General features: G+C 35.5%; 1 protein-coding gene across 1 annotated transcript in view; it reads right to left on the bottom strand.

Moving 5' to 3' along the window:
- Window positions 1-1,345: 1,345 nt before the first annotated feature.
- The window catches only part of LOC126175440 (neurotactin), a 264,898-nt gene continuing 244,927 nt past the window's right edge, over window positions 1,346-21,316 (bottom strand). Inside the window, exons 8-9 of the mRNA XM_049922242.1 lie at window positions 18,784-19,183; window positions 1,346-7,270 (exon numbers count right to left, since the gene is read on the bottom strand). Of these exons, the coding sequence (XP_049778199.1) occupies window positions 6,753-7,270; window positions 18,784-19,183 (918 nt within the window). The 3' untranslated portion in view covers window positions 1,346-6,752. The remainder of the gene's footprint in view (window positions 7,271-18,783; window positions 19,184-21,316) is intronic.

Here is a 21,316-nt window from a genome sequence, read left to right as displayed (position 1 = left end):
AGAACGTAAACTCCTAAGTCACTTGGATGTCATGTGATGCCATATAACATAGAATTTAATGGTTGTTAAGAACATAGAAATACCATGTACAGAAAATTAGGAAAGTTACAGAAATGGCTTAAACAGTGGGCAAAACGTGTTGACCAAATAAATGGGAATGAGTGTGAACAGTGTGGGATTGAGGCATTTACATGATCATCATCTGTAAAGCAAGTCTGCGTACGGCTGATAAAGGTATACAATGCTGTGGAACCACAGTTGACTGCAGAGTATGTTGGTTATCATACATTATTGCCCGCGAGGCTCTGCAGCAGATCTGTATTTTTTCCTAATAACGTTACCTGTTGTGATTGTGCAGGTCTGGGAACACTGTGATTGGGTTAGAAACTGAAGAAGCTATCCGATCAATATCAGTGATACCTTTGATGCCCAATGGTTTCCATATCATCCTTGAAATTTTTGAGTTGGAAAGCTGTCAGGGCTGCAAAGTCAGATTCACACCACAGTGTTTTCATGATCATGATGGTTTATTCCAATTGATATAGTAGTCCAAAAGTTTTGGACACCACTGATTGCTAGCTCAAAGCTCATAAACTACCTTATGTTCGTCTAAAGGAAATATGATCATCTGATACCAGCTACCTTTGGTTGTGTACAAAATATTTGTTTAATCCACTGCAGTCAAATTACAATTATTTTGTATGCAGAGAGGCACTACAAGTTTTTAGTTGATTTGCCATCATATTCTCTTCTGGTGGATCATATCTCTTGAGCACACTTCCTCTCTTTTCTCTCAGGGGCTAGGCAGTGACTATTCTGCCACTGTTCTTAAATCAAACACCTCATGCATAGTCATAGAAAATGTGTTGTCTGATATGAAAGATCCTGACAACATAATGCGCTGCCACTGGTTGTTTTCACAATCTAAAATTGACAGTCATTAGGATCAGGTAAGTTTAATTTTAACAAACCATGGTATAGTCAAACCAAAAGTGGCCTTATAGATACAAACGTAACATTAAAATTCTTGTAATGCAGAGGTTGCTGTTACTGAATATTTGCAACTATTTCCAAATAATATATGGAATATACTACAACCCCCTACATGTCACTCTCACAGTGATCATGAGGACAAGATTAGAATAATTACAGCGTGCACAGAGGCATTCAGACAATCATTCTTTCCATGCTCCATACATGAATGGAGTAGGAAGAAACCCTAATAATTGGTACAATGGGATGTACCCTCTGTCATGCACTTCACAGTGTTTTGCGGAGTATAGATGTAAATGTAGATGTAGATGTAGGTAAAAGTGCAGATTTTAAATTAAAATGGAACAAATAATTAATGGATATCATACACTTTAATAGGTTAGCAAGTACAGCTGTTATAACATTGTACAAAGACACTAGGTTACTAATGCCACTTAAAATACAAAATTTTTTCCTAAAAATCACTACATTCAAAAATTGGTACAATCAGTCTCTCTTTGGAATACTGAATTGTTCTTCTTGGTATCTGCAAAACATTGAAAATACTTTATACATTACAGGAACAGATATGTGATCCAAAAGTAGCATAGTAATTAGTCTCATTTTCTGAAAAATTATTTACAAAACATAATAGTACAAAATTCATCATTTAAAGATTAATTTTAAAATGATGTTTCTACGGAAACTCAAATGATAATGGGTTTTTGTACATGATCTCATAAATATTATGTTCTAGATGCAGAGGTACAATGACATGTTCAAACAATTTGCCACATATAATGAAAAAGCTCATTGCATTAGTCCCCTTAGTTAGATACAGTACACTTTTACAGTACATAACTCAGTTCCAAGAAAATTGTAATTTCTAATGACATTCTTGCCTACCACACATCATAATAAACAAGACATTTTTTATAGATTTACTGTGCCATAATGACAAATAAGTATAGATCTTGGCACTTTGGTAGAGTACTTAAAAACCAGTCATTGTATAATTTCCCAAAAAATTAGTATTATATGTTATAGTCTTTTAAATGGAACCTATTACAAAAGTTTATCATTTATTCAGAATATAGAGAAACTAGTAATATATCAACATGATACAGTAAAATGTGGTAACATCATATATAAATTAAAATCACAAGGGCATTCAACATACGTGACCACACTTTGTTTTAATAAACTTGCTAATGTATTACCCATCACAATGCAGGTCGTTACTCATATTTTAAATTCTCAAACATGGACACCTTTTGTGAATTTATTAAAATAATTTTGGCTCTAGCAGTACTTTGTTTTGTTGCAGTTGATCATTTGTATTTTAATTCCTATACACATTCATATTTCAATGGCATGCATGGACCTAATATGGCTTTCATAAATCTTCACTAAATTCTGCATAGTATGTGCGCTTAGTTACACATGGAAAAAAAGTACTTGAGTTAAGGTGGAACCATCAGTTCATGAGATCAATGGTTTTCTTTTACCTATCAAAACCTAGTCATCAGTCACTTCTGCATTTATACAGAAATAGAATACTGTGAATGCAGCTTTCATTCCCACTTTTTTTTAAAGGTAGTCAAATATTAAGTAAATGTTTAGGAATATAAATATTCATTTCATTCTACACAGATTTATCCTCATAATGAAAGACATTGTCACTAAGCAAGAAGACAATTACAGCAAAATAAATTACACATTCTCACATCAGCTCAAATTTCCTGGTTCAAGGCTGCTTACAATTCTCAAAATAAATGCCACAGAATGCAATACAGAGAAAATCAATGTGCTGATAAAAAATATTTAAAATAACAGAACTATGAATTTTTTGTTACTGCATTTGGAACAACTGTGGAATAGTTGCACCTGAATCTGACATTTAACACAAAAATGAAGATAGGGTGCTAATAGCAGTAATGAGAAAACAGTTCAGGTCCTTTATATGTCTCAGAAAATATGAGGATGAAAGATGTAGAACTTCGTGTTTCTTTGTCTTTGCTGATCTTTATAACTTTCCGATGAAACAATGTCCTTTGTAGATACCAGTAACTGTTTGTGAAAAAACTTTATGTTTAGATGATAAATTCTGAAATTCTGTCTGAAACACAATGACAGGACAGGAAAACTTGACTTGCAGTTACAGCAGTGACGAGCAGTTAACTAGGCAGTGATATGAAATTAATGGAAAAACATGAAGACGAACTGGGAAGAAGAATATAAATACAGAAAGTGCTGCATATGAATCACATGAAGAGATCTGCAGTAAGATTAAACTTAAGACAAGATACAAAACTGAGTAAAGCCAATAACAATCAGTTAATCAGTCAACAGAAAAAAATGAACTTTGAAAATGGAGAGACGAAAAGGGAATAATACTTGTGGAAAAGTAAGAAAACTGTATGAAAGTAATTTATTATCCAGCACAATCATATTTGTTTCTAGAGATGAATGTGATTGTGCCAGATAATAAATTACTTTTGAAACAAACAATCACTGTGGTCTCCAGCTCGACAGAAATGTCATTTTTTCTAAGAAACCAAGTTCATGAGAGTTCCACACTGTGAAGCATTTCTTTGGTGAGGGAAAGATAATTACTCTACAGCATTCATGTGCCATAAGTGCAAAATGTGATGTAACATGTCTGAAAATTGCCCTGCCTACAGTGTCATGAGTGAAACAACTGCTCAGAGTTGTGCTCTGTTTGTAAGTGTGGATGTGATGACAACTGATTGTTCTGCTGCCACTGTCTGTTGATCATGATATAGTTGAAGGAAATAAATTGACATTATTCAAACAGTGTGTCAGCATATGAAATAATTTATAGCATATGAAGTAATGTATACCTGAAGCAACCAACAACACAGCTGTAGGCTTTTTCCATTTCTTCTTTTGTGACTCACTTTTGTTGTAAATATCTGAAAAATGGAATAACTTTAAATTGCTACAAGTATATGTTGCCAGTTGAGTAGCCACTAATTTTGCAACATCAAACAATTAAAAAGTAACAATGAAACTGATGGAAATATCATGGAGAGCTGACATCTCATAGTGTTGGACTAATGACAACCTTCAGTGAATATGCACCAAATGTATGTGGTACTATTGTAGTGATTACTGCAAAAGTGAGACAGCAGCAGAAGGGTTCATTTTTTGGTGACAAATGGTAAGTGCATGGAGGCTTCTATGCATCCAAAAAGTGAAGAGATAATGGAAGAGTTATTTGTTGGTAAGATATACCTGAAGCCATTGAAGCCTTTTATGTATTCTTCAATTTATCTTATCTGAAAACACATATAAATGCATATATTTTAAACATAAGTGTGAATATTGGAGGAGATGACTGTCTAAATGACTGGTACTGATGCATTTCATACGTGAAAATTTTAAATCATCATAAGAGAGAGGAGATGACACTGGAAATAAAACTGAATAAAGCTTTAATGAATGAGAGCTCACTACATCAAACATTATACATTGTTCATTAACTCACCACTAGTGTCTCTTGTGGAACACAGACAAACCTCAACACAGCATAGAGAATACCAATGTGTCCACATGTGAAAGCTTGCGTTGTAGTGGAATACTCTCATATGTTTACATTTCCTTTTCATGTCTGAATATATTTATTATTATCACTGTAAGCCACTCTCTTGGTCTTTAGTCTCATACTTTTCAGTCTTTTATACATGACTTACTAATCATTACACATATATTATTAAAAGTTATGCAGTTTTATTCCTGTTAGCATTACATTTGTGGTTATATCTGTGTCCCATATTTCTCTGCTCATGGGAATGTTTTAACCCCATATTTTTATTAACATTTTAATAATCACACACACACACACACACACACACACACACACACACACACACTGTGTCATCCACATGCACACAGTGTGCATTTTGTTGTCCTTGAGAGAGTTGTACTAAACCTACATAAAAGAGCATGTGCTTAAAACCAATGGTCTGTTACTCATCAAAAGTAGTGGTTGCCCCTACACATTTTTCATTCTTGTGTCTTGAAATCTCCATTGTTGTTAAATTCAAATCCCTTTGTTCTCTCAGTTCTGAAACCTTTAAAACCAAGCTGATTTTCCATATTTTGAACATTATATCATTTATAAAGTGATTGGTAACCTGACGTTTTCTTAGTTTTGTGAAGTTCATACAAGAAAAAGTCCACCTGCTCTTTGATGATTTCAGATATCAAATTAGTGAAAGATCACCTCTCCTAAGATGGAGAGAGAAATAAACTAAATTTTCTGTGTGATCTGAGTTATATTTACTGTCATACCAAACTAGATGTCACTGAAGATTTCACATTAAAATGGAAACATCAAAAGCTATCAATAGATTGACAATTATAAGTACACCAATGACAAAATTGCATCAGAGAAAGCACTTATTGTACAGTGAAACACTATAAATTCATACATCATATGAGATTAAAAAACTGTTTTTCCACACCTCAATATGCAGTTCAGATATAAACCCAAACAGTGTCCGAGTCACAAAATATGAAATGACAGTGCTGAAAATAACAGTTCCTGTCCTACATTAAATTTTCCTCATACTTTCCTTTAATATGACAATATTTACACATACACTGCATCCTCATATTTTAATGACATAAATTATTCATGTCCATGTATGTCTTAACAGACCATTGTTTTCTTTATCCTTCTTCTTATGCTTTCTCACAGAGCACCTAACTTGAGGGGGCAACAAGAAAATGTAAATGCAACAACAACTGGCATTCATAACTATGTTTTATGTCAGGTGAACTATTTTATACACAAACATTTATATATATATATACACACACACATTTAGCTGAAGGCAGAAGTAGTTTCCTAGAAGGTGGCATGACATATTACACCAAAATATGTTACTGTAAAATGAAACAGCACAGTATTCACATTTACAAGACAACTTTTCTTTCTAAATATATGTAATATATATATGTACAAGCGAAGCATTTAACATTTGCTTGTTATTCAAAACATTCTCTGATCACGATATTCAACACATTCTTATGTACAACACTCTGATACATCATCAGCAGACAAAATTGACCACATAAAACAAATTCTTACACTCTTTTGTTTGAAGTTAATTTTTTTAAACACTGTCAAAGCATACCAGTTTGTCATCTAAATAATGTGATGGAATAAAGAGAGTAGAGTCTTCTGAAATTTAATTTTTGGTGTGAAAAACAACAATTAATTACTGGCTTATCTATTGCATATGCTGGTGGAGCTATGACTCAGGAATGTATTTCAACTTCTTCTCGGCTTGCTACACCATACTTTTTAGTGAAAACTGTTGTCAGTACAACTCTAATATTGGTTCTCATGGTAGAAAAAGTTTTATTGTATCTCAAATATTGGAAAATTTATGTTTCTTTATAAAAGTCAAAGTTTTTCAATAAAATAGTTTTGTCCATACAAACTGTATACATCTATAAGACCCAAGATATTAATTTCCTTTTGCTCAAACATCAAAAAGTCCCTGAGACTGATTGGTCTCAAATATGCAGCTGTTGATGAAAATTTTAGTACCCACCAACTGACAGCCAGCAGTTTGATTTATTTCCAAAGTAAATGAGGAACAAACTAAAGTGAATAGAGGGACTAGCAAATATCACAGGCTGATGATGTAATTATTTCATACAACTGACCATGCAATACATGTTTCTTTCACTGAACTGCCTGTGTGAAGTCTTCTAAAAGCACACAAGTTCTGTCAAAAATATTTTCAGTCTACACGCCCATATCTTGGAACAATGTCTTTACTCAGCCACATGTCACAATCAGGATATTCATTACTAGGATTAGCATCTTGCTCTATTAGCAGCACCTGTTGTCCACCTTCCCGGCGGCGGAGCTCACCCTGGGCAACAAAGCGGTAGAAGACTTGCTGCATAGCTGTCACATAGCGCCTCTGTTCGGTGTTTCTTGGAATGTAGCGACCTAATATTGCATCAACATCAACATCTACATCAGCAATTTCACCTCGTGGTTGCTTCACAACATAGAAGGGAATGGGTGGAACAGTTTGTCTTGCCAAATGCAGCAATGGACACACGGTGCGAACGTCAGACACCAATGATGCTATTCCTGGCCAGCTGGTTCCATAACGTCTCACTGCTTCCTCTGCAAGACCTTTTCGTCCAACTTCACTTTGTTCCAATTGTTTCACAGTCTCATTGTTTATTTGCCAGTCTTTGTACCTCTGATGCAACTCATCACTTCCCTCAGAATGGGCAGTTGTTCCTGCAGAAAGTACCATTATTTTAAACAGTGTACACATCCATTTTTCAGATAAGTGAACAATAAACAGGCACATAATCATTTCTGTGAGTTTTTGTGAAATCAAAACTGTACCAAAACTTGCAGTATGTTACAGTGGAGATATTAATGGATCATGGTATGAAAGCAAAAATGCTTACAGTGTGACACTAGAGCATGAAAATCATATCATTTAATTTATAATTTTAATTTTCAAAACATAAATATTATTTTCAATTAATTAGTGATAATAACTATCATCCTTATTGTAATTTATAGGCATCCAACATTAGGGTCATTAGTGTCATAAGCATGTTGTATGAAATTAACAACAGAAAGAAACAGTATTTGTCAGTGGCGGCATTGTCAGCTTTGTGAAATTTAAGAATGCAGTTGTGAGAAACACAATTTACTATCTCAATGAGGGCTGTGTCAGAATAAGGCATGTGATGCAAAATGTGTGGACTGACAAGACAGAAAGTGATACTAGAAAAATATTTTTGCGTATTTACCATAAGGAATAAAGATTCAAAAGGGAAATGAGAAAAGCTTTTTGGCATTTAAAGGCAACTGTGGTTTCTGGAGGGTGTATCATTTAATTTTTGATAGTAAAAAACCTGAAGATCATCAGGTATATGGGAATAAAGAAATGTTTCAAAACTTTTTATGTAATCTTCTGCTGAAATTGGAGCCCTCCATCATTACAATTGCATACAATGCTTCATGTACTGTTACAGTTGAAACTGGGTCATGAAAAAGAGCTATGAAAGCTATAAAATGGCTGGTAGAAAAGGGAACCAATGTCAGTCTTACTGCAGTAAAGTTAAAATTGCTTAAATATGCTGAAGTTTTCAATATAAAATAGTACATTGTTGATAAAACTGAAAGGTCTTAAACCTGAAACAGGACAACAAAGTGACTGACGTTTCACTGTTTACAGGGCTGCTCTAGCACTGCAACAGTCACTCAGAGAATCCACTTGTTTGCACCTATTGCTCTGTTCACCACTGCCAAATGTCCTTCCTATGGCTACTACAGCCATTTGCAGATGGTAAAGCTTGTGGTTGGTAACCTATCGGCTCTGATCTGTTTTGTTGAGTGCTTTGTTTCCCTGTGCATTAAATTTGTTTAGCACTACCGCATGTCTCAAGCTTGGAGAAGAACTGTGCAGAAAAGAGTGGTTGCTACATGGAAAGTTTAGTGCTCTGTTCACATTTTGCTTGGTCAGACACATCGGCTGTGCACTCAGTGTTGGAATATTTTGAGAAGGAGAGAGACAATGGGTGACTCTATAACTTTTAGCAAAGACAATCAAAAGAACTGCAGACATTTTGAGGATTCATATAAACACTGTTATGGAAGTTTGTAAGGAAAAATACTGTTGAGGACAGAGAAAGGAACTTGTTTCTTCTATGTTAAGGACAACTGTAAAAATAGGAAGACAGAACAATGAGTAACAAACTTGGACTCATTCCAACAAGTTTCTTTTTGTTGACACATATATGGACTTTACAAGAGGAAAGACCAACCAATTAAAAAATAAAGAAAATGTTCATTACTCTTTGTAAGGCATAAATATTCATGTATTAGATAGCAGTAAGAGTACTTTGTTAACTGTTATCAGACCCGTCAATTTCCAGCACAAAAAAAAAAAAAAAAAAAAAATTAATGGACATAAAGTTATACTGAGGTGACTAAAATCATGGGACAGTGATATGCAGTATCATGTACACAAGGTACAAAAGGGCAGTGCATTTGCGGAGTTGTCACTTGCAGGCATGTGAAAAGGCGATTCATGTGAAAAGTGTCTGATGTGATAATGGCCACATGGCGGGAATTACCAGACTTCCAATGCAGAACAGTAGTTGGAGTTAGACACATGGGATGTTCTATTTTGGAAGTCATTAGGGAATTCAATATTCCAAGATCGGCAGCATCAAGAGTGTGTCAAGAATATCAAATTTCAGGCTTTACCTCTCACCACGGACAACACAGTGGCCAAGCCTCCACATAATGACCAAAAGCAGTGGCGTTTGCATAGAGTTGTCAGTGCTAACATACAAGCAGCACTGTGTGAAATACCCACAGAAATCAGCATGGGAGGTATGACGAATGTATCCATTAGGACAGTGCAGCAAAATTTGGCATTAATGGGCTATGGCAGCAGATGACCAATGTCAATGCCTTTGTTAACAGCAGAACATTGCCTGTAGAGCCTCTCCTGAGCTTGTGGCCATATTGGTTGGACACTAGACAATAGGGTAAGTCCTGATTTCATTTGATAAGAGCTGATGGCAGGGTTCGAGTGTGGCACAGACCCCACAAAAACATGGACCCAAGTTGTCAAGGCACTGTGCACGCTGGTTGTGGTTCCATAATTATGTAGGCTGTGTTTATATGGAATTGACTGCATCCTCTGGTCCAGCTGAATTAATCATTGACCATTTTCAGCCATTCATAGACTTCATGTTCCCAAACAATGATGGAATTTTTGCAGATGATGATGCACCTTATCACAGGGCCACAGTTGTTCACGATTGGTTTGAAGAATATTCTGGACAATTTCAGTGAATAATTTGGTCACCCAGACCACCTGACATGAATCCCATGAACATTTATGAGACATACTTGAGTCAGTTCTTGCGCAAAATTCTGCACCGGCAACATTTCACAATTATGGATGGCCATGGAGGCAGCATGGATCAAAAATTCTGCATGGGACTTCCAGTGGCTTGTTGAAGGAGTTTCTAAAAGTGAAATAAGTGTAGAAATTAATATAATTATCTACTTGGCAATTCCAGTGACTCTTCCACAAGCCAGAGTACAGTTGACAACTGTTACGGCATAAAGTCAAGCACTGGCACACCAGTCAGGAACAACAGGGAAGAGAAGGCTGACCTCCCTCCAGGATGACAATGCAACAGCAGTGGCCCCTAAGTGTAGAGGACGTAAGTGCCGTGACCAACTGGTGACACTCCAGTTCAATAGCAGCCTCAAGATTGGTGACTTTGATTGCAGTGCCAATTCTAGTCACTTCGATTGTACTCTCTATGTAGCACAGACTTGGAATTGTTTATGCTGATTATTTTGTATGTTGCCCTTTGCTTGAAACAAAGCTGTGTAATTGCCAAAGTTAAGAATTGTAATTTTCTTTTTGTAATAAAACTCATTAATACAACTGGTTTGATTGTTCATCTAGCGATCCGAATATGAAGGCTTCCTAGACACTACAACAACTGTGTTGAGAAAGAAAGTAGCTCTGAACTAAATGGTACTTACCATTTGCCATAATTTTTCTTTCTTCTGTGTTTGTGTTTCAGATTTTGAGTGAATGATGCCTAACACAGTTCCACAATAAATCTCATATTGTTACTGAGGAATACACTTATGCACAAGTATGATATACTACACACAGTCTATAGTCATTGGTAAGTGCAGTATTTAAGGAGTTTATGTTATTTTAATGTTGTTGTTTACAGGTATGATTCAGTTCCATTTTAGCACCCCTTTTGCACTGAATACACCAGTAAACATGTAACATTCTGACTAGTGTAAAATCTCTCGAACAAAAAATCATACCCAGATATTTGGAAAAAAGCAGGTGTCACATCCATCTACAAGAGAGGCAGGAGAAGAGATCCACAAAACTGAATTCAATATCTTTGATAATGATTTGTTGTAGAATCTTAGAATGTATTCTGAGCTCAAATGTAATGGTGTATCTTGAACAGGATGATTTCCTTCATGCCGACCAGCATGGATTCCAAAAACCAGGTAGATGTAGTATTCCTCAATTTCTGAAGAGCAACTGCCTCAGTACCTTGCCTCTGCCTATTACCATAAAGTACTATCATATGGGGTATCAAGAGAAAGAAGTGTGACTGGACTGAGGAGTTTTTCTTACAGAGGATACAGCAAGTTACCTTGGATGTAGAGTCACCAACAGATGTAGAAGTAACTTTGGGTGTGTCCCAGAAAAGTGCATTCAGATCCTTGCTGTTCATATTGTATACTAATGACCTGAAGACAATATTAATAGTAACCTCATACTTTTCACAGATGATGCTGTTATCTATAATTAAGTACTGTCTGAAAGAAATTGCACAAATATTCCATCAGATCTTGATAACATTTTAAAGTTTCAAAGCAGTGCAAATATAGGCCAATTGCTTTAAAAGTTGAGAGATGTAAAATAGTACATTTTACAAAATGAAAAAAATGTAGTACCCCTTAACTATAACATCGATGAGTCACAGATGAAATCTGTCAACTCATACAAACCTGGTGTAACAATCTGGAAGAATGAAATGGAAAGATCACATGCTCTCTCATAGGTAAAGCAGGTAAGAGACTGTGGTTCATTGGTAGAATGCTTGGGAAATGCCATCAGGCTAGAAAGGAAATTGCATACAAGACACTTGTGTGACCCATCTTAAAACATTGCTAAAGGCAGATGGATGGTCACCTGTGAGAGAGTGTCGCAAGGATGCTGAAAGAATTGAACTGGCTGATGCTTGAGGAAAGACACAAAACTATCCCACATAAACTTACTTTAAAAGTTTCTGGAGTTAAATTTAAATGATTAATCTAGGAACATAATACAACCCCACTCTATGTATTGCTCCTACAGGGTTTGAAAAGAAAGGTTAGACTAATCACGACTTGTACAGAAGTGTCCTAATAACTGGTAAAATGGGAGATACCCTCTGCCGTGCACTTCACAGTGTTCTGCAGAGATTAGGTTTAGTTGTAGATGTTTGTAATTTGTGATTTTTTTATGAATTATTCATGTGTAGCTTTTGATGTTTCATTTTTCAGCTGTTATAATTATATGTGTCTGTATGACTCAGCAAGATATAAAAGCAGTGATAAAAAATACGAAAAAACATGGCCTAATTGTGCCATGTGTGTTAAACTTAAGATGAACAGGCTAAATGGATTCTCATAAAAACAGGTGTTTTGATTGATTTTTCCTTTGTGGGAAACCACAGTCATGTAGAACCTTTTGAAAGAAATTTCCGCCATTTGACTATAGAGCATTGTTCATTTATTTCTCACATCCATGATTTCAGCTTTTAACCATTCTCAAGTGCATTTTCGACTGCAAAATTAATGAAGTGCACAAATCATACAGTGCAGAACATAGGAAGAAACAGTCATTACATATTTGCAAACATTAGTTACATGATACAATACATCTTATGTGTCTACCTGAAATGTCATCATCGGAAGAATATATTTCTGGTCTTATAAACCACTCGTCCTCATCACCCACCTGGCCTTAATTTACATTCCACCTCAGCATTTCTTCACAGTATCTACTCTTTTTTCAATCCATTTTAGTTTTCTACAACTTTCATTGTCTCATCTGTCTGTTTTTCACCGCCCCCTCTCACCTCTGTTATGTGCAATGCACTTAGCTTTTCTCTTTTATTAACTCATGCACAATGTTTAAGCAGTAATCTATGTCTTACATATTACCCTGTCTTCCACATTTAAGCTCTCAGGCTTTCAGATCTCATCCAGTGCAGTCTCCAATGATCAATCTTTTCTCCTCATCCCACTCAGTAAGCCTCCCCTGACCCGTGATTCTGAGTGACTTTTCCGAGATCTACTCCTTTTTCTAGACCTCTCCAGTCCTTTTCCTTCACTCCTCTCCCTTCTTCTTCAACCCTTCTGCCTGAAGAAGGAACCACTGGCTCCAAAAGTTTGCCTAATTATAACCTTTTTTTACGAGTGTGTTCTGTCGTCGCTTGGTGAGTACACTAACACAATATGACATATTTAACAGTCAATACATTGCTGTGATGTTCGTTCATGTGATATATGCATCAACTGAGAGGTGTAAAATAGTGCACTTCACGAAATGAAGAAATGTAGTAACAAAGATCATAACAAAGTGACTCCAAAGTGTGAGCTTCATGATCTATGAATTACCAGAGGTATTACCTGGATAGGTAAGATGGATATTTATATGGTTAAGTGCTTAACATATCTTTGTAATACATGCTCATAAAACCCTCTTACACAGATACAATGCAATACTAAACCTTCCTGTCAGATTAAAACTGTGTGCTCGACTGAGACTCGAACTCAGGATCTTTGCTTTTCACAGGCAGGTGTTTGCAGGAGAGCTTCCGTGAAATTTGGAAGGTACGAGACAAGGTACTGGCAGAAGTAAAGCTGTGAGAAAGGGGTGTGAGTCGTGCTTGGGTAGCTTGACACACAGTATTAATCTGCCAGGATGTTTCATATCAGTGCACACTCCACTACAGAGTGAAAATCTCATTCTGGAATGTAATACTATGTATTTAGAGTGTATATGTAACCATTTTAGATGTGCAACAAGGTTTGATATAAAAATGATTATGCAAATGCGTTATTATAAATATGTAATTCTCTCATTCTTGGAGACATTTATAAGAAATCACACTTATGCAGCAACACGCAAGATCCATGTGAAAGGCAGCCATGGCACAAAACCAAGCAACTGTCACACCTGAAAGATCCTGAGCCAGAACCTGCTTAATGACATTCACTGTACACTCCTAAAATACAACAGTGCCCACAATGAAACATGACTGGTCTGTAGAGAGAGAATGAAGGGAGGGCTGATTTGGTGGCAAGGGGGCGCGGGTGGTGGTAGGAAGAGGTGGATGGAGGATGGAGCAGATTTGGAAGTGGGTGTGGTATGAAGGAGGAGGGGCAGGGGGGGATAGATAGAAGATGGTACATGGGCAAGCTGTATTATACATATAACCATAAACCTCAGTGTACAAGAATGTCCATTAAAATCATATTAATGAATTCTTACTAGTTAACAGCATGTGAAAATCTGAACCAAACATAATAGGTTTTATACACATTTTCAAAAATGGCACATCAGTAGGCTACATTATGTACCTAAACCATAGAATGCAGTATTACACAAATATTATTAATTTCATCTTACTACTTGTAGCATGTGTGGATGCAAATCAAACAAAATGGATTCTACATTTGTTTTCAAAGTGACATAAATAATATTCATTTTACAAATATTGGGTCCACCAAAGACTACTATGAGTTATTAAAAATTCCAAAATTGAGGTCTATTGTTACAAAGTCCTATAAGACATATGCTTGTCTTATAGATGTAGTACATTAAACTATCTCAACCCATGTAGCTCTGCTAAAAACAAGCGTATAGTCACAGGTTCGCTGGCATCACTATTAGGCAATATGGACCTAAAATTACAAATAAGTAATGTGTGTAACCCAATAGCTTAAGAGAGAACATTGGGGGGTTTGGAGGGGGAATAGGTGGAGTTGGACCAGGAGATAGTCATAGGCAGGGGGGAGAAATGGGTAAAAGAAAATATCTGGTGTACTATACTACATACTTGACTATACATTGCAGTACTATATAAATACCCATCCAGTTTCATATTGATGGGGTGTTAATAATTCTGTCGAGTAAAGATCTGAAGCATACATAACTTGTTCCATAAGCATTTTAAATGATTAAAGTTGCATATGAATACATTCATTTTACAAATGGTAGTACAAACTTAGTTGTAATTCCAATCATTCTAGTGACACCAAAGAACCTATGATTAAATACTTGTCTTTAGCAGAGTTACATAGGTAAAGTTAGTGTTAATGTACTTCCTCTAGAATATGAGAGCATGTGCTACAGAGCTTTGCAACAGTAGTTAGTAATTTTAGAATTTTTAATTACTCCAAGTAGTCTTTGACAGACTCCATATGTCATTATCTGTAAAATGAATATGTAAGTATGTTACAATGGAAAAGCATATAGAACACATTATGTTTGGTTCGTATCTTCACCTGGTATAAGTAGTGAGACTATAGTAATATGAAATTAATAATATTCATAGAGCATAATATACTAATATAGCATAATAATGTGCCATCTATGAAAATGTATGTTTGGTTCGGATTTCACATGTTATAACTAATAAGAATACATTAATATGAATTTAATGGACATTTTTGTAATGCTGAAGTGTATGGTTAGGTATATAAAATAGGTCACTTACAAACCATCTTCTGTCTATCTGACCTCCCTGCCCCTCCTTTCCTTTCAATGCCTCTTCCAAATCTGCTCCATCCCACACTGTAACTTCCCACTCTCCCTAAATTGTCCACTCTCCCTGCCCTCCAAGACCCCAACCCTGCCAGCCTCCCCTTTTGTCACCTTCCCCCAACCAACACACCCTCTGCTGCCACCCAGTCCCCTCCTCTTCATTCTGTCTCTACTGACCAGTCATGTTTTATTGTGAACACTTTTGTATTTTAGGAGTGTGTAGTGAGTTCTATTAAGCAGGTCCTGCCTCAGGATCTTTCAGGTGTTGCAGTTTCTAGGTTTTGTGGCACCACCACATTTCACATGGATCTTGCATGTTGATGCTTAACTCTGATTTCTTCTATATGTCTCCAGGAATGAGGCAATTACAGTTTTATAATATTGCATCTACATGATCATGATTTAGATCAGATCTTGTTGTACACCTAAAATTACTTTATTTGCATTCTGAGCACAGAGTTTTATATTGTATCTGTGTAAGGGGATGTTACGAGTGTATATTACAAGGATATGTTTAGCAGTTACCCAAAGAAATATCTACCTTCTCTTTCCCGGTAATGCCTCTGGTATTCCACAGATCATGTGGCTCACACAGTGGTGCTACTTTGTTATGATCTCTGCCACTGTTTTGACAAATGTTAATGTCAATTTGATACATGTATGTGATGAATGCATGTCCAACAGTGTATTTGCTGTTTAATAAGATTATTTTCTGTGCACAATATCAACGTTATTATGTATCACTGATATGCATTTATATCCTGTAATATAACTAGTTTAAAAGACCAGAAAAAGGTTTTGATGATGACTTTCAGATATATTATAAAATTTAAGTTAGAATCTCAAATAGATAATGATTTCTTGTTCTGTGACATGCACTGTATGACATGTACACTTTATTAACTTCCAATCCAACATGCACTTTAGATGATTAAAATTCAAAATCATTAGTGTACAAAATAAATGAACAACACAGTCAAACAGCAGAAATTTGTTAAAAAAGAGAAAGACATTTCATCCTTTTGCAGTGGGCAGAAAATAGTAAAATGGCAGTTATTGCTGCTTCATGTTTAATGCAGATTTCCTAGTCCACTCAGAATTTCAAACATTAAATTTTTTTCCAAGTGTGTTGCTAAACAGCAAACTGTAAAGTGTTTTGTTGATAGCTCACAAAAATTACCTGTTTTTTGCCAGGTCATTAGCTTCAGTGCATTCTTGATTGTGGATATGGAACTCTTTTGAGAGGATGGCAGTTCAAATCTCCATCCAGCTAACAAGATTTAGATTTTCTGTGACTTTCCTAAATCACTTAAGTTTAATGACAGGATAGTCCCCATGAGAAACCATAGCTAATTTATTTCATAACCTCCCTTGGTCTGAGCTTGCGAGCTATCTCTAATGATGTCATTGTCAACAGAATGTTATACCCCAGCCTTAGTTCCTTCTTCTTTTCCTTACTTCCATAATGATATGCATAACTCTCATGAAGCAGTCAGCCATGTGACTATTGATAATGCAGAATAGTACAACGCACCAATGGAGGTCTCCTATCTAGACCCCTCAGCTTATCGTATCCACAGTGAAATCATGAAATTTCTGGAACGATGTACCAGAATGATTTCTTATTCTACAATGTGATCTAACAATAATTCAAAGAGATAATATGAGATGGAATCCTAAATGATAAATTTCTGAAAGACAAATTAAGGTCCACCAACCCTTGGTCTAAGAACATTAACCCTTGGTTCACATGTTGGAGGAGGAGTGCTTATGTAACTGTAAGCAAAAGCTGGGCAAGCGTAAATTGTGCTTGTTGTTGGTGCTTCATGGCCTGACTCCCAAACATAAACAAGACAGGATTCATCAGAGTCTTCATCCACACATCCCCATTATAATGACAAGTGAGGATACCTGAAGTACAATGCTGATTGAAAGAAGCAAATTGTTGAATGGTGCAAGTCAAGCTCACAGAAATAAAAAATTGTAAAGTGTTTGAACTCACAAGTCATGATTATAAAACATGTATTGAATGAGTGAATGAAAGAAAGTTCTTGACTGGCAATCTTGTTCACTAATTGCTAGGCACAAATTTTATAGCATTTGACAAGGTCTGTTATGAAGGTCTGTACACTTTTTACATGCACATATCTCATGACTGTCTTCCTGGATTTACTGATTTTGGTATTTTTTTTATTCCACCCCCTTCTCCTTCCCCTACTATCAGCAATGGAAACACAGTATATCAAGATGGGTTTCTGGGCATCTGGATAAGCTTCCTACAACCACACCCTGGTATGTGTATATCACAGATCACATTCATGTAGCTTTCATCTCAAATCTTTTCACCTCATGAGCACATTATTCACAAATAGATGAAGATTTGAAACTTCCTGGCAGATTAAAACTGTGTGCTAGAGTGGGACTCAAACCTGTGACCTTTGCTTTTGTGGGCAAGTGCTCCAGTGCACAGTTTTAATCTACCCTGAAACATCAAATCAGTGCGCACTCTGCTGCAGAACAAAAATTCACTCAGTTGGGTATTTTATTTTGTTCATTTATGTTTTGCTATATTTTCTTCCTTTGAAGTCCAAGCAGAGGAATCATAATTTCTGCCGTCGAGAGACACACATTATTCCACTATTTCATCCAAAAATGGTCATTCGAGCATTATAACCTATGATGTTTATGGTCTGGTCCTACTAACTACCACACAGCATTCCCTCTCAGCTCTGTATATCCTTTGTAACTAAAACCATAGCTAGACAATATTGACTGAACTCGTAACTGCACACATTCACAATATATTGAACAGTAAGACACATTAATTGATGTGTAACAAGTAGTCAACCAAAATACAAGGGGAAGATGAAACAGAGAAATTCATACAGACAGTATACTCAATGAACTGGACCCATGTAAATGGAAAAATATGTCTTGAACTAGATTCACTATCTTTGCTATAGTATCTATGTCACTGGATATTTTGATATTACTGCTTATTTTGCATTTTCTCCACAAGTGAATCTAAGCATTTAAAATGTTTAACTAGTCCACAGACAACTAATTAGTTATATACTTATCAGAAGTGCTTTTTATCAGAAGTGCTTTGCCTATCAGGTGATTAAATTTTTCCATGTTGATTACTGTAAATTTCAGATTTATTTAATAATGGCATAAAATATAGAAAACAGGCTTAAAAACACAAAAACATCATTTTTTGTTTCATTTGGCAATATATATAAGGCTGAGTGCACTACTACTTTTTTGTAAATATGTTTTTCAATACCTGTGACATTATTTTATGAGTGATTCAGTTAGACACCAATAATGCATTACATTCCCTTTCATTTTAATTTATGCACATTAAATAACAACCACTTTCATGAGAAAGAAAATTGGTTTATCATACCTATAACCATTTTGACAGAGACATTGTTCTCGTTCAGGACTTCATAGACATGTCTCTGTAAAATGTGTCCATCAAGTACAAGCCACTGGTGAATCTCGGGGGTGGAATTGTCTGGATTGGGCAATCCTGGTTGTCGAGGTTCCCATTCAGGAGGTAAAAGCTCAACAAGTTCTGAAGCATCCACAGATTGCAAACATTCAGCAGTGAGGTTGTCTTCACAAGCTCGAATTCGTCTTAAGTATGTCATTGATTCACGCTCTGATTCACTTAGTGGCTGGCCAGGAAAGATTGCTGAGCCACTAGACAACCAAGCACGTGCAAACAGTTTTTGGGCTTGTTTGGATGTGGCTAATGCTGTCACCATTGTTGCTCCAGCACGATGAGCAAGTATAGTCACTGCCTGTAAATTACAAATCATGCTGAAATTAAAAACTGTAAAGTCCTAATATCATATCATGAACACAAATATTTCACATATGAGAGATTATTACATAAAAACCTAAATACTGAGGATTGGTAAGAACTCCACAGTCCTAGAATTATATCATCAACAAAAATATTGCACATATGGGAGATTATTACATACAAACTTAAAAACTGAGAATTGCTAATAATATCCAATAGTTACAATATGATTCTCCATATCTATTTCACTGAAAGTGTCTGAATATTTAAAAAAAGTATTAAAAGACATAAATTGCACTGCAGTAACATAAAGTTTGTAATCTTAAAATTTATTGTGACCCATCAGTACATGAAAGGTTTCAACTAGTCTTTGTTACAGGAAAAAAAACTCACTCCTTTTTAATTTATTTATTTTTATAGAAATTACTAAGCAAAGAAGAGAAATAAATCTGTGCAAAGATGCTTCTTTCCATGTAGTAAAATACATAATAAGTAAACAAGAAATAGAACTGTGAAATAATTCATTGTACTAGTGATACAAAAAGCCAAATAAGGTGAGAGAATCAATTTGCTTGATCTAATCTATTATGGAGAAAGTCTCACATGCGAGGGGAAGAACTGATACCCAAAACAGCTATAAGTAATGCGAATAATGGTAATGCAGTTCCCTAAGGCTAATACGTATTGCTAGAAAAAATTTTTACAAGTAACAACAAAGAATTTCTTGTAATATCAGTCCACAGCTTGTATCCATTTAAAAAATTCAGTCATCTTTCTTTCGGCTGTTAGTGTTTTATTTTCTGACTGCAAAGATGCTTGAAAATGGCATAATGCCAAAATTGCAATCATGTAAGCATTGTGTTTGTTGTTTTTAAAATAAAATCGTCTTGCATTCAGATGTTAGTGTTTTATTTTACAATTTTTACTGAAAGCTAGGTGACTGCATTTAAAAAACAACAAAATACACTGCTTACACAAATCTCAAAACACTGAAAATCATTAAGGCCTGTTCAGTTAAAATAATTTTTACATTCTGTAGCAAAATAAAAATTTTAACAGAAATGGGTATCTTTTCAAAGACAAGGTGACAATATACCTACATTTTACACGAGTGATTCCTTATACAATAATGCAGTAATTATTTTCCAATTTTTAAAAGTACAAACTGATCTGTTGTTTTAGTCTTCAAGAATGATTTACCATCCATCTCCTTTTCACACTCTATTTTAGATTCTGGGCTGAATACAATGAACTCTTTTAAAAGTAAAATGACTGATAAATAGGAAATAAAATAAATGAAGAAAGGAAAAAAGTGCTATTTTTTATATTGGGTGCCATTGCCACAGATTTATTGGAAGACAATTCTATTTTCCACTCTGATTGTTATATAACCACTATCATTTATACAATGATCAGCTGATTTTGGTTTTCTGTCATTTTCAAGTGCATACACCTATGTGGTGCATATTTATGAGTATAGCAGTGTTCACTTGAAACAACAAACAGTGAAAAATCAGCTGATCATAGATAAAGTGTCAGTGGTAGTATAACAGCTAGGTGGAAAACAGAACTGTCTTTCAATACTATGTATTAGTTAAGCTTGTGACTTCTCCCACAAGCATGACTGTCTGTAATCACTAAGATATGACAACTCGTTATCACAATGACTACCTTTTTAATTACTTTAGGTTTCTAGTCATCTAAAAAGATAAAATTACCATGAGTTATTTGTCATGTCACTGGTACTCAGTCCATCTCAAAATAGTGCAATATGTGAGTCCTACATCTACAGTGCCTTGTGATGGTCTAGCAGTTCCACCTGCTTTTATTTCTTCATTTGTTGTTTGTTGTCCTCGATGTTGACTTAATACATTGCTACACTGGCTGAAAAAATGGGTTGTGTATTCCAACACTGACCACTATAAATCATGTAGCCACAGGTGCACAGTTGTGTTTCACAGTACTTCAGTTTTCACTGTGCACAACCCCCAATATTACAGAGTTATATGGCCAGTGCACTATTGTTTAACTTTCGATAAGTCTCATTAGCTTGCAGGTGAAACCTCACATACTGCTAAAATCATTTCCTGTTGAACACCAATGAGCAGTAAAAGCCTAACCACAGAGT

The sequence above is a fragment of the Schistocerca cancellata genome, chromosome 3 (assembly GCF_023864275.1).
Source record: "Schistocerca cancellata isolate TAMUIC-IGC-003103 chromosome 3, iqSchCanc2.1, whole genome shotgun sequence".
Taxonomy (NCBI): Eukaryota; Metazoa; Arthropoda; class Insecta; order Orthoptera; family Acrididae; genus Schistocerca; species Schistocerca cancellata.
The sequence above is the reverse complement of the archived record's forward strand: the minus strand, read 5'-3'. Positions and strand labels throughout refer to the sequence as shown.